Here is an 18,671-nt window from a genome sequence, read left to right on the forward strand (position 1 = left end):
AGAGAGAAATCCTGTTGTTTGAAGTCTGTGAGGCTTTAGAGGTTTTGTGAACATAAACCCCAAAACAGCCATATAGAGAGTAGGGTACCTAGAAGAATGAGAGATGTGACTGGGATATAGGAGTATCAACTTCATCCTGGGGAAGTAGGCACCAGATGAAGTGATCTATAGATTATCCATTAGTCTGACACTTGAGAACCTAGAATGACAGCTGCAGACCTCGGGAGCAGTACTGACTGGGCAGAGGTTTTTGATATTCTAGAATCAGAAAAAGACTAGTGTGACTGGAGCTCAGAGAAATGAATTTGGAGACAGGGGCAGATTGCATTGGGCCACACAGGCCCCAATATTGTAGCTGATATGATTTCAATGGCACTGCAGTGTCATTAAATGGTTTTAAGCAGAATTCTAGCATGATTTACATTTACAGATCCCTCTGGCATCTGCTGAATGTAGAATGCTTTAGAGGGGCACAGCTGGAAAACCCTACAGGGGACACTGGTCAGGGAACAATGGTAACGCAGTCTAACATGATGGAGCAGATATATTCTGAGGTATAGCTGACAAAACTTGATAAGCTACTGGAGGTGAAGGGGCATGAAAGAGAAGAATCAAAAATAATACCCAGACTCTGGCTTGCAGAACTGAAGAGACGAGGAACACTTTACCGAGAAGAAGGAAGATCTACAATTCAGGTTTAGACACAAATTTAAGTTTGAGATTTAATGTGATATGTCCTTGTGTTTCATAACCCACATCACAGAGGGACTGTAGGGATGAAATCAAGCAGTGCATATACTGATAAAATCGTGCCTGGTACATAAGCCCTTTAGTACAAGTTAGTATTTAGGAAGCTGGGCCCTCTTTTCATACATTTACCAGCAAAATGCTTAGGCAAACCTCAAGGATAATTCCACCAACAGCCCTACCATTCCTACTTGTAAGCCCAGCTCACTAAGTGTCCCACAGTGCGGTCTGTTCACCACTTAGTCTGGGGCATCTGGCACCTATAAAATGCAGGCCTGTTCTCAGCTTTCCTATCTTCACTAGCTCCCAGAACTCTTCATCTCTCTCCTGAGAGAATACACAAAATGCTGTATTTTAAAATCCCATCAATGGTTTTGGATTATCTACAAATTATTTTGCCCTCTACTTATGTCTGGTACCTGTCATTACCCAGAAAATAGCTCATTGAAGGACAAAAGTATTTAGCATCAATGAGACAGGAAACATAGAATAAATTCATAACATCACCTTATTTCATGTTAGTGGACAACAAATGTGTCTCTAGTCCCACCTTTGGATCTGAAGGAAGTAGAAGCATTTAGTGGAATGCCTATGTGTTAAAGGAAATTTTATTTCTAGGAGAAGTGTTCCCAAGTGGCAGGGTAAACAGATAAGCTCAGTACCAGGCCCTTTCCCAGGAATGAAGGATTTCTAGAAAGACCAGCAATGCAATGTTGTGAGGCAGTTTCTCTTAAAACTTGGCAAAGTATCTGAGATCTGCTTCTCCACTCTGCAGAGGCATATATGTCTGACCAAGAATAATTACTACATGGTGAGAAAATTGTTTGGTAACTAGCTTTTTAAATAATTTGTCAAGCTCGACTGCACTGCAGCATCTCTGAATGGGGCAATAGGGAATCCAGGCACTTGGACAACGGCGCTGTTTTAAAGGGATTATATTGCACATTGAATTATGTGGAACATATTTATATTTAGAACTAAATTATATGGTGCACACAGAGAAGACCAAGGAAGTTTCTCAAATCACTTGTGCATTTCATGTCATTTTCCTAATAAACACGCACAGTAGGGGAAAAGCTTTTAGAATAACAGAGTGGGAAAATCTTAAGTAAAAATAGGTAATTATTTTAAGTAGTTTTGGTTAATAAAAATAGCTTAACTCCTTTCTTCAATGAGTGCTTTAAATATAAAGCATTTTAAGCCAAGGAAAGGGAGCTCTTTGGCTCTGTTTTCTTGAAAATATATCTACATTAGCTAAACTTAAAAAAAATCAATAAATTAACAAAGACAGACATAGTCTGGACAACTGCCAGGAAGTGCTGAGTAGTCATGCATTAGAGGCCTGGTCTCTGAGGTAGTATCTGCTCAGGCACATCAATAATCCTGCTGTTGGTAAAGGACTCATCTGAAAAACAGGAATAATAACTCTTGATCCAACTGGCAGTGTGGGATTGGTCCAGATGTTCTCCTAAAATCCCTCCGGGAGCGAGGATGCATGATTCAGTGCCACTATTTATTGCCTTATTAATAAAGATTCTTACTCTGTGCACTTCCTAAATACTTTAGGGAGAAAAAAACTGGTTTCTAAAATAGAACATATCATACAATAAAATTCCATTTACTAAATAAAACAAAATATAATGCCCTAAGATATTAACTTATGTGTCACAAGGCCATTCTCAAACAATCCAAAGTATCATACAGTTGCCTAAAAATAGGCACTTTTTCTCTTAGCAACCCCAAACTATTTAATTCATCTGTAAATGGGGCAGTCACAATATAATATACTGATGTAATAAACAATTTTTTAAAAAAAACTAGTGTATTAAAAATAGGAAAACAGAATTTCAAGTCTAAATTAACTCATAAAAATGTCAGAACAAATTAGCATAGTAAATAGTAACTATCTAAAGATCGCCTTAGAAATATGATGCATCTAATTGGTGATTTTGATCTCCAAATTTCAAAGATGTGTAAAATAAGAGATTATGCCAATTAAGATTTTATTAGCATAATGTCCAATTACAAAAGAAGGCTTAGTATAAGTTTTAAATATTTTATGTCAAAACTGAATTATCCAGGGAAGTATGGGATGATGTATGTGGGGGGAATTAATACACATCTGGCAGCAATCTAAATGTGTAACTTCATAAAGAGAGTACAATAAAAAGAGGATAATGGTGTCTATACTATTTTCAGATTCTACCAACTTCAGATATATTCACCAATTTCAACCCTTTGAATGATGAGCAAGCACAATGTTAGGCACTGTACTGGTGTTTTTTATATTAATTCTTGCAATTTTCACCACAAACTTGTAATTTGTTATTATTCTTCATCCTGTTTAGTACATGAGAGACCAAACTACCCCAAACCCCCATGTTCTTGTGACTATACAGAGTTGCCTTGACTAGCTGTAATATATAATCACACACCATGATGTGGGAAATCATCCCACAGAGTTGAGGCAATTGTCCAACCATCAAAGTTTTAAATAAGAATCAGAGTCAACCTCTTTGGAAACATTTTAATTAACTTTCTCCTCTTCTCCATTCTCGGTAAAAATTTCCAAATGACTGGCACAGCTGTTTGGGTTATTGTTTAGTAAACCACTAATTCAATCAGAAAAAGAAGGGGTGTCATTGGTCCTAGTGATACATGATTTTGCATTTACTCATTTAACAAGTATATTAAATATTTGTTACATATTTTTCATATACATCTATTGAGTGTATATATGTCAAATACTGTGTTCTGCTGTATAAAGGATACCAGGAAATCTGGATACTTAGTTGGCAATCTTTCAATCATACTTTTTAATTTAATATTTTCACATTGAGACTTTGTATTTTCTATAGACAGAATTTTGTTGTTCTCTTCCCTGGTATTTAATGCTTCCTTAAAATATATATCTATATATTTGCCATGTTATATCACTTTTAAGGTGCTGAAATGAAGAGCATCTATAGGGTTTACATACACCCACAAAATCCTACTTTTCTAAAAATGAAAGAGAGTGATGGATATTCAAAAGCCAGGTTTTCCAGCTATTTTATTAGGCACATTTAAAAGTACAGTAAATAAAATAAATAAATAAATAAATAAATAAAAGTATAGTAAATAAAATACTTACTCATCAATTTGACAAACACACATTTCCACCTCTTTCAGTGCAGTCTGAAGTTTGCCCAATAGTTTCTGGTAAATATCTTGGGTTTCTAGGTCTTCTTCTTTTAACAAGTACCGGAGCCCATGCCCATCCTGTTGTCCCAGAGACAGACCTGAAGGGGCTGCCATGGTTGTGATTGTGTGCTGAATGTACACCATTGGACTCAGTTTCCCTGAGGAGTTAAAATCATTCCAGAATAATATATAACCTTTAACTTACAGGAATGTTCCAGTGCAATTCATTCTAGACACAGGCTTACATAAAATAAAATGCCAAACCAGTGCTGAATTTAATTTAGGAGTTAAAGCGAGAGAGTTAAAGAGAGTTGTGATTAAAATATCTTTCAATCTCATGCTCTGCTGTGATGGTGGGGAATGGCACTGTGCATCTCTAAAGCTGCTCCACCTGTATTTTATTATAGTTATAGGGCCATTTCAGACTACTGGTTTTCATAGCAGGATAAGCAGTGCCCAACATGCATGTAATGAAGGCAAGAACAATCATTCTTCTTAGAGGAAAAAATAATAAAACTGCAAAAATCCTTTTTTATTCTATTAACATTTATGTTAATAATGTTAACATTATCCAAATGGTTATAAGAGGAATCCTGTCTATAAAATTCAGACTTTTTTATACACCAGGAATCTATCCTATTTCAGGGATGCTGGGATAGTTAACAATTGCCTAAATTACTCTTCATGATTTGAGAAAGTTTCAAAAGCTAACATACCTTGCTCAGATTTATTTTCTTTATCATGAGAATTATGCTTCCTACTATCCAGCTGAACACCAAATGCACTCCCCAGGGAGGTTGATGTTTTGGGATAGGAAACTTCCATTATGTTGACATGACAGTTGGTAGGGCAGAAATCACTGCTATGTAATGGGGAGATTTTAGATTTGGCCTGTTTAAAGGTGGGCCAGGCTCGATTCTTCAGGACACGTGAAAACTGTAAATTAAAGAAGAAATAAAAACCAGTTGAACACACAGTGTTCCTAACTTCCACCATCCATAACAAAATATTAAAAAATAAAATCACGTCAACTGGAACAAGTGAAAGAAATTATAAGTTGCTGGAAATTAAACCATTATTTTAAAACCCACACATTCTTAATAAAGTAAAGCAATATAGGCAGCAATGCATAGGATTCTTTTGAAACTCTGATTACAAGTTAGATGCTAAAAGAAACAAATTCAAGTGACCAAAAGTACTTATTAGAACTCAAATCCCCAGGCTGCTAGCAGCTGAGAGTCTGACAGAGAACTCAAATTGCCATCCTCGGATACAAGAGGGACACACCACTTAAAGTGAGGCAAAGTGGTAGAAGTGGGTAGCTGCCACCGGGTCAAGAGTGGACTATTCTAACCATTGTCAAAAGCCAGTCCAAACCTGAGTCTGTGAACAGGTTAGACAGCAAGGCATGGTGGTGTTGACCCAGAAGGGTAGGGCAACGGGCAGAACCAACTGTACTGCCCGTGTCTCCTGCGAATCACTGCTGAGCAGTTGGGTCAGGATCAGTCTGAAGACTGGTGTGGACTCAGCTTTTATGCCATTGGAAATAAAGTGATACTCAAGGGATTCACACAACTTCCAAGAATGGCCAATCTACTACTTAGAACCTTGCAATCCAAACCCATCTATTCCTTGTTGTGTGGTCTATATGGCCACCCAAAGTCCAATCTGCACCTAGGTTATTATCTCAAGCTCTCTTTCCCTTGCCCCCTACGCTCCTTCTTGCCTTCACTCAGATCCTCTCCCATACTGTCTACTCATTCTCGATCTTTGTACAGGCTTTTTGGTGAGCCTAGAATATTCTTCTTCCCTCATTGCCAAACTTACTCCTATGCATTTTTCAGCTCCTATGAAGTCATCATCAGGCCTACATATGTCTTCATCTAGGTCCAATATCCTTGGCTGTGTGCTAGGTTACAGCATATTGTAACCCTTCTTATAATTATGAATGAATTTATCTCTATCTCAGTGGATGATAAATTCCATGCCTTGTGCACCATAAAGAGTCATCTCATAGGGTTGAACTGGATTATACTTTCAAAGCAAAGGACAAAGAGCCACAAGCTATGTGTGTTTTAGTTATGTTTAGTTTAGCCTATAACGGATGTGATGCTGGGCAAGTCACTATCTTTTTACCATTCCTAGTAAGATGAGGAATATGGATGAAATAATTTCTGTGCTATCTTCTTGCTTGAAAACTGAAAGCAGATTTATTTATTCTACTAGTAGAGTAGTAATTTGGGCACTGAAGGATTAAAAATTAAGACTAACATTGGTTACTGTGTAACTTTGCTAGGTTAAATTAAAAAATAAAGATGTGATACCAAAAATCACATTTTATAAATATAAGCTTATCATTAGAATATGAACTATGTTACCTGTATATGAAACTGTGCCTTCATATCATATGTCTGAAGCTATGTAGCTCAGTCAAGTACCAACACACAGTAGGAATCAAAATGAGAGCGGTGGAAATGCAGGGAATTGTCAACAAAATTCCTAACAAATTTGATAATAATGTATAGTGATACTATCTGAAACACCTAAAGAGTGGGAGTAATTTAGAGACTTTCTGGTCTATGCTCTTACTTTATAATAAAGAAACTGTGACCTGAAGACTTATCTGGGAAAGACTTAGAATTTAAGGCCAGATGCAAGCTTGCACTCAGAAGATCTTTTCCATTGTAATTGCAGGACAAAACTCTCAGATAAGTCTCCATGGCACAAAGAAAGGCACAGCATTGTGGAATAGCGTTGACCACAATAGACAGGTATGCTCCTTTTGCCTTTTTCCATTTTATTTTATTTATTTATTTTAAAAATATTTTTATTTACTTATTTGAGAAAGAGTGTGAGAGAGAGCATGAGTGAGGGGAAGGGCAGAGGGAGAGAGAGAGAGAAGCAGACTCTCCGCTGAGCAGAGAGCCCAACTTGGGGCTTGATCCCAGGACCCTGAGATCATGACCTGAGCCAAAGGCAGATGCTCAACTGACTTAACAGTCCCCTGCCTTCTTTCATTTTAACTCTTTACATATTTATTCAAACATATAAAGAGAAGCATCTATTCCCAGACTCTGCAGTAAATGCTGGGGATACAGTCCTTGCCCTCATAGACTACATAGTCTAGTAGAGGACTCAGGTAAAAAAAAAAAAAAAAGAATATTCTTATATATAACAATTATATTACTACAAGTATATGTAATGTGTGTATATATATGTATATATATATACCTATAACTATGTGCATATGTAACAATTACATAATAATTATAATAGCCAGACAATGAAAAATTTGGTAAATGCTAAGAAGGAAGTGAACAGAGTGATGGGATGAGGTGTTACTAGAGTGATCAGATAGAGAAGGGATAAGATTCCCTTTCCAGTGCGACCAGTTCCCTCTAACTTTCTAACATGTACCTAAATACAAATGCCTATGAACATAGTATGTTCCCTTTCCTCAAACACTCAGAACGGTTGTGTGACCATGCTTAAATGTGCTTGACCTCTTTCAAAGAGTGTCAGACAGGAAACTCCTTTGCTAAGGGCCTCTCTTGAAGATAGAAGCTGATGAAAGCAGGGCTGTCTTCCTTACTAGGCTGTCTCTAGGAAAGGGGGAGGTGAAGGAAGGACCATAGTCATGGGTCCTGGAAATGTGCTGAATACATTTTATAGATCAAAAAATGTACTCCTAGACAGCATGTCCTAATGTTTAATTGGGACACCCTTCTGTAACGCAAACCTAAAATGAGGTAGGTACAGTTCTTGTCTTGACTGTAGCACATGCATAGGAACAGGCTGCAGTCAGGCCATCCAGTAGCAATGGCCCTGCCAACACGAACCTGGCATCTTTCTTAGAAACATCAAAGACAACACTGAGTTCACTAATCTGCTTTGGAGATGCTCACAAAGAAAGACCAAAAAAGCTATTTTCCATAAACAAAAATTTCGATTTTGTGATAAAGAAATGTATAGGGTGTGGGGGAAGGTGAGTTGGACGCACAGCACTTTAAACCTATTTTGGATAGTGTAGCCCAAACTTACTCCACTTTTACTCATCCATCCAACAATTACACATTGAGGGCTTTCTAAACCAGGCACTGTTCTAGGCATGCTGGGAAACATCAATGAGTGAAACAGATTTCTGCCTTCTGGGAGGTTATGTTCTAGTGAGAGGAGAGGCCAACAATAAACATAAGTCAATTATATTATCCTAGAAGATGATAAGTACAGTTGAAAACAAAATGGAGCAGGAAAAGAGGTCTGGGAGTTTGAGTGGTGAGGTGAAGAATGCATTGCCAATTATAACCCTCATTGAGAGGTTGACATTTAAGCAAAATTTTGAAGGAAGGGAGAGTTGGGAATGTGGGTACAAGAAGAAAAAGCTTTCCCAGCAGAGTGAACATCCAATGCAAAAACCCCAAGGATAGTATGCTTCAATGAACATCCAGTGTGGCCAAAGCAGAGAGTGAGGGGAAAGGGAAAGAACATGGGAGTGGGGAAATTATGGGTAGAAGGAAGGCACAGATCAAATAGGAGCTCAGAGACCATTGGAACGATTTAGCTCTTACTGTGATTGAGATTCACAGCCTTTCAGAATAGACTGTTGGTGGACAAGGGTGGGTGCAGGAAGACCACTTGTGGGAGAGACAATGCTGGGTCACCCTAGGCTATGTGTAATCGGAGCGATGAGAAAAGGCCGCATGTTGTGAAGGTAGAGCCAAGAGAATGGTATGTGGGAGCCAGGAGTAAAAAATGCACGCAAGCTTTTCAGACTGATCAATGCACAGGACGGGTCTCATCCTAAGGTAGAGATGACAACAGATATGACAACTGTAGAAGGGCAGGATCAGGAGTTTATTTTGGACACATGAAGTCTGAGATATCTATTAGACACAAATGAAGAGGTCACATGGGCCAGGAGATTGAATGTGATCACTACAGGATGAAGCGTGGAGGGAGGAAAGGGGACAGAGCAAATCCTGAGTTCTGATGCATGAAGAGGTCAGAGAAAAAAGAAGAAACAAGCATAGGACATCACTGTGACTGAGCCTCTCAGAAAAGGCAAAATCAAGCAAAAGTAAAAAATTTCTAAAGAGAGGTACAAGGTCAACTGCATAGATGCCACTAAAACAAGGAATATGATGATGACAGTTAATGAGTTTTGAAAAAATATAGGTCATCAGTGACCTTAAAAGAGCCATTCCAGGGCAGCTCAGGTGGCTCAGAGGTTTAGCGCCACCTTCAGCCCAGGGCGTGATCCTGGAGACCTGGGATGGAGTCCCACCTCGGGCTCCCTGCATGGAGCCTGCTTCTCCCTCTGCCTGTGTCTCTGTCTCTCTCTCTGTCTCTCTCTCTCTCTCTCTCTCTCTCCCCGTCTCTGTCTCTCATGAATGAATAAATAAAATCTAAAAAAAAAAAAAAGTCATTCCAGTTACATGGGGGGAGGGGGGGTGGTACTTGAGCCCATCTTGAGTGTGTTAAGAATGAAAGGTGAGTGAGATAGCAGGTATAGACGGCATATGGGGAGCTCTTTTCAGGACAGAGTTCAAGAAATGAAACAATAGGTAGAGGAAAGTATGGGGATCAAGGGAAATAGTGATTTTTACTCTAGATGACATTAAAGCATATTTGTACATGAACATAAGTAATTCTTAGAAATGGAGCTGCAGGCTTCTAATGCATTGGTAGTTAATTCATGAATTATTAACCATGACAACACATTAATATCCAGTTATAGTCACTCGACTAAACGTGGAAAATAATACAAAGGTAAGCTGCTATATTTTGCAGATAGTCTCCCATTTCAATTAAGTATGAAACCCCTGTGGCATGGAGTTATAAGAAATCTGTAGTGAGGGAAGAGAATGTGGAAAAAATTTTACCCCTAATTTTCCTGATCTATATATCAATTTGGGGACTATGTGGCACTAATAACTAAAGGTACTTGGAATATTTAAAGTAAGACTTTGGATTCCTACACGTAATATTTTTGTGTAAACAGGAACAATCTCTTGAAATCTCATTAAATGTTTATATGGAGGAAGTATCATTAATACACAAAATAAGCCCAATTATGGAATTATTATCCAATGGAGAATGAATCTAGAATTAAAAAGAGTTCTAAGGACAATTCAGGGTAAGAATGTTTCTCTAAACAGTGCATAGTTTTATGTCTGGATCACCCACACATCCTGCCCCAAGAAGATTAAATGCCTGCTTAGGATTCATTCAGGTCTCCTGTAAGGTCGGAACTTCTCTCATACATGTGCTAAAAAACATCTGTGGCCTGTACAGCTGGCCAGAAAATCAATTATGATTGCAGCAGCCTGGCTATAGAAACTGCAGAAATCAACTTGTTTCTATTTTTAAAGCCTAAAACTTTTAGAGTCAAAATGCAGGAAAGCCAGCTTCTTTGAGATTTTAGTTTCTATGGATACATTTTATTTTACAAAAAAGAGGGGTGTTTGAAGTCTTCATCTGGAAGAAAAATATGTTACTAATAATAGTTTAAAAGTAAATATGTGGAAATTAAAAATACATATTCACAAATGCTATATTTTCTGTGGACATGCATTTGATACACAAATGGAGCTAACCTTACATAACCTAGTAAGGCTATTATTGTCTTAGCTATCTGAATTTTGTTCAAATAAAAAATATCCCTGAAATATTTTCTTGCTAACCTTATTTCTCTATCTAATGAGAAAGACAGTTAAATATTCTAAATATGTGTACGGTCAGTAAAAGATGCTGAAAAAGGATCTTTTAAAATACTTAACTCCTAATTGACTATAGGTTTATCTTTATTTCTAAAATTAAAAATAAAAATAAGCAAGACAACATTCCATAGGACTGATACCTAGTCTGCTACTTGCCAGCTAAGTGACCTTAAGCAAATTCTTAATCTCCCTGCGAAAGAAGCAGATGGTAGGAGTATTCAGTACATATGGCTGTTTTGAGGCTCAAACAATAATGTACATACAAGAGCTTTCCAAATCTAGTGATGTAATTTTTACCATCTCAAATCACTGCCCATCATTAGCTTGTCCATCTTTGCTTTAAAAGCTTTTTAGGCTCTTAGTTACTTCTGAGAAAATGGAAGATACTTTTTACTTGCCAGGGTGGTGTTTTTGAGAAGCCTTAACATTTGGGGAAAAACCCTGTCCCTGATGCTTCTAATCTACCCCCAACATACACTTTTCAGTTTATCACAAATCACATTTTTGTTAAAAACCAAGGGATAACATCTTCTTCATCCACCATAACCAATCCATCATAGAGCTGTATACAGTCTACATCCTATGCACCACTTGAATTGACTCTTTTCTCTCCATCCCCAGTGCTTCTACATGAGACCAAGTCACCATTGACTTGCCCTTTTTACAAATAAATCTGATTATTATGTCACTTTAAAATATCACTAGAAAAATCAGATTTTGCCAGTTTTCTTTTTAAAGGTATCCAACTCAAATCCTCCTTTCTAGTCTAGGCAGTATGCCAATTCTTCATCAATAAAATCAGTCCCATTTCTGTAGCTCTGCCTTCACTCAAGAGGTTTCTCCTTACTTGAGTGTCATCTCTACTTCTCTTCTCTCTGACACATCCTTCCAACTTAGAGCAGCTAGCATTTACCAACTATTCCATCCACGATGATTTCTCTTTTACTGAAATGCTATTGCCCTTGTAGTCAAACCCATACTGTTTAGCTATATAGTGCAATTTGGCAGTGGAATTTGAACAATACATATGCTGTATAGCATAGCATCAAATGTAGGGAGGCAAACAAAAACTAGATTTACGATAAAAGGGAACAAGGTTCAATTTCCTCAGCTATGCTCAGCTGTGTGCCTTTGGGCAAGTTACTTAACCACTCTGAGCTTCAATCATTTCATCAATGAAATAGATGATATGTCACATCACAGTGTTGATAAAATTATATAATATCTGAAATCTATAAAATACTTATGCAATGTCTGATACTGTAGCAGGCTGCTATAAACTGTTGTGTGCTACATAATTCCAGGGAGCACCATCATATAGAGCAGGGTATGATATGCCAGCACATTCAACTAGTCATGGTGGTAGGTTAGGTAGTAGTATTTTTAGTTACTTCATATATTTTAACCTTTCTTCCTCTGCAGATTATAGGTGTGGGAGGGCAGCCATCCTCAAGTCATTGTTGACAACATAGTAGGTACAGATTTAGTAAATATTTCCTTGTTCTTCCCGTCCCATCCTGCAACAAATTTGCTGCCATGAAGTTGAGTTTTAGACTCATTCATCGGGTATCATTAAAGAATGTATTAAAAATATATGCCACATAAAACAAATTGCTATTTCTTTTTCAGGGACATCTTTACGGGCACTGCCCTGACATTTCCTGGTGCCACCTCTTTGAAATTCAGTGTGAGAGATTTCTTTTGGAACTCAGTCTAAGAAAAGCTTTGCTTCTCTTAAGAAACATGTATAAATCACAGGAATGCTGATAAATATGTAATAGACTGTGTTTCTTTTTTTATTTTGGTTATCAGGAAACTGAAGGCCAAATATAATATTCCACTTTAGCAACTAACTAGAGTCTCAGGAGTTGGAGGACCTTATCACCCTTTCCCCTTGGTGGTCTTTCTATACCATCGACTGTAACATAACTTTACCTATAAACAAATGTACCTGCTCATTTTCCACTAATATCTGTTCTCTCTTTCTTCATTTTATTAATAAAATTCTATGAGTTTTATAGTTAGGTACATGGAAGCCCAGTTTGAGATAACATATATCTCAGCCTCTTTCGGTAAGTGACAAATCAGATGTGAACAGGAGTGCTGTGTACAAATTCTGGGTCATGCCCTCAAACAAGAAACTCTTTACTCTCCACTTCCTCTTTTCTCTTCTGAGGGAATATAATTTGGCATGGTGCTGATGAGCCGACTTTGACCTTGTAGAAGAGGGCAATGTCTTAGATGAGACAGTACAAATATAGAAGGAGCCCTAGAAGATCATCAAACCCCACCCCACTGGACTCCAGTCCAGTTGAACTTTCATGTAAGTGAAAAATAAGCTTTCAGTTATAAGCTCGTGTTATTTTGGTCCTCCTTAAAGCAGCTGAATCAATAGCCTATCTAATATACCTTCATCCTAATGTTTTGTTTTTACTTATATAGTTTACATTTTTAAGATATATTATTTATTTATTCATGAGAGCAGAAAGAGAGGCAAAGTCATAGGCAGAGGGAGAAGCAGGCTCCCTGAGGAGAGCTCGATGGGGGACTCGATCCCAGGACCTGAGCCAAAGGCAGAAGCTCAACTACTGAACCACCCAGGTGCCCCTGTAGTTTACTTTTTTAATGTATATTTCTTTAAGCTATTTCTACTACTTTTGTATGAATGGAAAAAATATAAGAAATGACCCCCCCCAACACTGACAACTTTGACAATCGGAATCTGCCTGAACCCCTATCATACTTTAAACAGATCCATTTCTGAAGTAGAATGATTCTCTTTTCAAAATGTGCTCAAAGGGGAATATGAATTTGCATTTGTTTAGACCTTCTACTTCAAAGCACTGTCCTATCTTATGCAGAAGGGAGAAGTAAAAAGAGAACCTTCTGTTCTTCAGCTTCAACAAGGCATATTCATGGCATCTTTCCCAAACTCAAATAGGTGAACTGACCTTAGCAATCAAGGAAAGAGGATTAACAGATGTGACAGTTAAGCAGTGATCTTGAGGATCATTTTTCTTCATGTGAATGGACTTATAAAGAATTAAAATAGCAATACATATTCAACTTCATAAGCTAAACATTTTAAGAAGTCTTAAAACCATGGTGACCTCTCTTCTCCTTGTCCCCACTCAACCTGAGGTAACCAATGGTTAAGTATTCATTTTTGCATTTCCCTTTTCTCATACAGCCATATCTGGACACATATAGGCTTATCCTTGACTTAGTATATCAGGAACATAAAACATACACAATTAACTCACATTAATAAAAACTGAGATAAATATTTCCAAGTATGGATGTATTAAATTTTAAACAACCAACCTCATTTTAAGGGAAATAATTTAATTAGCTAGTCCTCTATTGATATAATAGAAAAAAAAACTTACTATACATGTATTTTAGAGATCAATTTCTACTAATTCTATGTCTAAATTGTATCTTCAAATCCATCTAATTTTCTCTGTCTCCCCCATCTTCACCATAGGCCAGGCTACCACCATCATTCACTGGGACTATCGCAATAGTTTCCTCTTCGTCTCTAGGCCTCCATTCTTGCACCTTGAAATCCATTCCTACAGAAGACCCAGCACCATCTTTTAAAAACTTAAACCAATGAAGTCATCCTCGATTATAAGCTTCCAATTGCTTCCGTTGATGTGAGAAGAAAATCCAAACTCCTTCCAAAGTTCCAAAAGATAAAAAGCTTCCGTAGCTTTTAACACTGTCCCTGCCTAAGCCAGCCATATTCTCCCTGCCACCCTGGTTTTTGTTTTGTTTTTTGCCTTTTTTTTTTTTTTGCTTTGGGGCCTCTGTAGAGATTTACTTCTTCTTTGCTGCATCCCTCACTCAAATATAAGTACCCTGAGAGGAAAGATCTTCTCTCTTTTATTGCCATATTTCTAGCACCAAGAACAGTACTTGGCATATAAAATGTGCTCAATAAATATGTCAAATAAATGTACTAATCAATCAATTTCAAACAGACTGTGTTCTGTGTACTTTCTGATTGAAAGTTCTATTCCCTGTGTTGAGAGAAAAGGAAAAGAACTATTGACTTCATAATTAGGTGGCCTGGATTTACATCCCAACCCTATCTTTTGCTACTAAGTAATTTAATGCTTTAGGCCTCAGTTATTATATTTGGAAAATGTGGAATAATGACCTAGCTTTCAGGTTTACAAAGATCAAATGAGGTTAATAGATGTAAAGATATTCAAAAAAACTCTAAAATGTTATGTTATTATTTCAATAAACTGGTACATAAATAAGCAATGAAAATATTATGTATTGAATTAAATTGGACATTTAAATAATTTGAATAATAATTACATGTAAAATATATTCATAAAACTTTTTACCTTTTTATAACTGGATATTCTCTGACATATGTGCTCAATTTTTTCACTGCAAATGGCACTGAATTTACTCTGAAGGTCAGTAGGAATCACTTCATTTAAAGAGTTAAGGCTGGTGCAGTTTTGTACAAAATGATCATCACTTTTAGCCAGGGATTCAAGAATCTGTAGTAATACAAACACATACATACACACACACACACAGAACAAGAAAAGAAAACCTTCAAAATTAGCCAAATAAAATTTTCACAATTCTAGAACAGAGTGACTCTCCCTAGCACACTTCTCTTAGCTGCCTGGGATCTCCATGTTCAATAAAACCCTCACAGTGAAGTGATGGACTTGCATAGTTTGGGCTCTCATGTTTTGCTTTCTGCCAGCTATAAAAGGTTGCCTGAGGGAAGTGAGTGGACTTCAAAGACTCCCTGCTGGATAAATCAGGATGCTCTGATGTGGTAACACATTGCCTATATTTTAGTCACTCAGAACATTTTTTTTTCTCAATTTCTTAGTAGATCAACAAAGGGTAAGTAAGGAAAACCAATCGAATGGCATCCTTATTTTCTACTGAGAGCCTAGTACAGAGAATGCATATAGCATATACTTGTTGACAAAATGAATAAATAAGAAATTCTCCTGCTAAAGTAAAATCAATGATAGTTGCAGTGTCTGAGCTCTGACAAAGCATCCATATGATATATTCAATTAATAAATCCCTTTGGCTATTTGAATCAATTGTAAGATAGCATTTGTGTATGCTTGTGTGTATACACACTATTGATCATGGAGCATTTCCAATGAATTGAGAATTAATTATGTGTCATGTTTATGAATGTTCAAACATTGCAAGGATTGATTATACCCTTACCTGACATTTTTATAATATATAATACATGTATAATAGAATAATTTGTAATATAATACATCTTATATTGTATGAGAGATACAATGTATAGATGCTATGTTTATTTGAGCTCCCTCACCACCTCTACCTCCCTATCTTGCAGAATAAAAAGTGTGAGTTTTTTTGTTTAATCACTACTCTAGAAAGTAGAGCTCAGCTTATGAACAGCAATGTGATCTTGGTTAAATTTCTTAATTTCTTTTATTCTCTTTTCTTCATGTGTAAAATGGAAATATTTGCAGTACTTCTACCATTGTGATATAAGAGTAATTCATGTAACTTTGCAAATTTGACATAACTAGAAAAAGATGATAATATCCTGGTTCTAAACACTTATCTGGATTGCCTTAAGAATATAATATAGTTCGGAAGGGTGTGTCTTGAAAATACAGATTCTATATCAAAAGATACATAGTGGTGGAACATCATCAGAAAGATGGAATTTTTTTTGAGGTTGACTTTCAGAATATAAAACAAAACCATAAGATAATTAATTTTGAAATAGTGCATTTGGGTTTCTATCTTATTTTCTCCCACTAAAATTTTAAAAAATACATGCTATAAATGCTAAATCTATCTCAACCACACATATATGAAACAAAGATTAACATTAAAAAATAAAAGTAGTGAAGCTATATGTCATATTTCTTACTTATAATACCTGAATCCTAACAGGGTGATAGAAGAGCAGATGAAATACTAAAACTCAGACCTGAGGAGGGTCCAATAGGAGGTTTTATTGATTTACCTGGTGGAAGGATCATGAAAAGCAAGCACTGGGTCACTTACCACATGTTTTATCTATTTGGATGAAAACGCCCCTCCTCCCCTTGTATCTTGGTTTAGTCTAAAGACTAAGGGTGATCTCCTTCCCAACTAAAAATTATATAAATGTCTGAGGGTCTATTCATAAATGGATCTCGAAGCTTTGTGAAATTTTATGAAATAAACATGAGACTTGCAGCATTTGAAGTTTCTTATAATACATTTCATGACTTCAAATACTTTTCAGAGGATTATCTACATTTAAAAAAGCACCACCTGTCACAAAAACCATCTGAAAGGTATTCATGATACTGAATCAACAGATGTAGCAAACTTAACTAAATGCAGAGAAGCCTTTGCCAAATCAACTAACATTTGCCTGGGCAAGAGTCCCATCTAACTTCGCACTGTACTCCAAAAGAGATCAATAAAAGGGAAGGTTGTACGCATTACCGAGTAATGGGGGGAAAAAAAGAAAAGAAAGTTGAATGAGCTGACAGCTGAAGCATATACAGCTACTTACATTTTTTAAAGTAGAGGAGGGAGAGGATGTCAGTTACTTTATTTAGAACAAAATCCTCAGTTTTCCCAGGATCACTCATACCTTGGCAGTGAGGCTGAAGAAACCTTTGGGCTCAATCATCTTCTCCACCACGTTACACTTTATCCCAGCTGTGCTGTCATACTCATACACGACACCATACTCCAGGTGGACGTTATCCACTGTTAGACTCACATGCTCCTTCTTCCCGTCAATGATGGCCATGGTGTTAAACTTGTCAATTACCTCTGGAACAAAGACAGTTTTAATTCAGCAAATTCAGGAAGGGTTTGTTAGTCTCTTCAATAATTTGAGTCTCTCTGAGTAATTTTTAAAGATTTCTTTAAAGGATGACTAAATCTGATATCCTTGTTAACATTTTGTAAAAACAAGAACACTTAAAAAAACATATGTTTGAATGATCCAAATCTCACCACTAACATGACTAGTCCTTGCAGATCCATTTTGATCTATGTACCATATGTATGCCTATTTATACCATTATAAACATTATACCTACAATTTTATATATTTTTTTTAATTAAAAGCATGCATCACGGGACACCGGAGTGGCTCAGTGGTTGAGCGTCTGCCTTTGGCTCAGGTCATGATCCTGGGGTCCGGGGATTGAGTCTCACATCGGGCTCCCTCTGGGAGCCTGCTACTCCCTCTGCTGTATCTCTGCCTCTCTCTGTGTGTCTCTCAAGAATAAATAAATAAATCTTAAAAAAAAAAACATGCATAACTTAAGACAGGGCTCCTAAAACTGCCTCCAACATTGAATGAATACTTGTTCAAACCAGAAAAAAAAATATAAAGCCATTCTGAAGAAGCAGAAAGGAGATGCAATAATCATTTTTTTTCAGCAGACAAGATGCATGAATTTTCTGAAACAGCATATTCTACAGAAAGCTCATTGAGAAAATTTGTCATTGTTCACTATAACATTTTCTTTTAAAAAAAATATTTTATTCATTTATTCATGAGAGACACAGAGAGAGAGAGAGGCAGAAACACAGGCAGAGGGAGAAGCAGGCTCCATGCAGGGAGCCCGATGGGGGACTCTATTCCTGGACTCCGGGATCACGCCCTGAGCCAAAGACAGACGCTCAACTACTGAGCCACCCAGGTGTCCCTCACTATAACATTTTTATCTGGAATGTCTTCCTCTAGGTGTTTGGCCTACAATCAGTCAGCTGGTATAAAAACATCTAAAATCTCAAGCAAGAAACCACTGAGAAACCTAACAGCAAATATTAAATTAGCAAAAATAGAATATTAATTAACTAAAAACAGTTAAGTCTTAGAATGGTAGAAACAAACAAACAAAAAAGAATGGTAGAAACAGTAAATACAAAATAGGCAAAGCAGAATAATGGTTTATTTTAAAATAATTGAGTCCCAGAATAGCTAGAAATCAATTATCAGAGCATCTCATCAACCCTTTCATTGTG

The 18,671-nt window shown here is 36.8% G+C and overlaps 1 protein-coding gene across 2 annotated transcripts in view; it reads right to left on the reverse strand.

Annotated features, from left to right (window-relative positions):
• PREX2 (phosphatidylinositol-3,4,5-trisphosphate dependent Rac exchange factor 2) overlaps positions 1-18,671 on the reverse strand; it is a 285,113-nt gene that overhangs the window by 113,029 nt on the left and 153,413 nt on the right. For both annotated transcript variants that reach the window (XM_041768878.1, XM_041768877.1), the window contains 4 exons: positions 17,281-17,465; positions 15,011-15,172; positions 4,647-4,866; positions 3,881-4,088 (listed from right to left, as the gene is read on the reverse strand). In XM_041768878.1, the coding sequence (XP_041624812.1) occupies positions 3,881-4,088; positions 4,647-4,866; positions 15,011-15,172; positions 17,281-17,465 (775 nt within the window). The remainder of the gene's footprint in view (positions 1-3,880; positions 4,089-4,646; positions 4,867-15,010; positions 15,173-17,280; positions 17,466-18,671) is intronic.

The sequence above is a fragment of the Vulpes lagopus genome, chromosome 9 (assembly GCF_018345385.1).
Source record: "Vulpes lagopus strain Blue_001 chromosome 9, ASM1834538v1, whole genome shotgun sequence".
NCBI classification, from domain to species: domain Eukaryota; kingdom Metazoa; phylum Chordata; class Mammalia; order Carnivora; family Canidae; genus Vulpes; species Vulpes lagopus.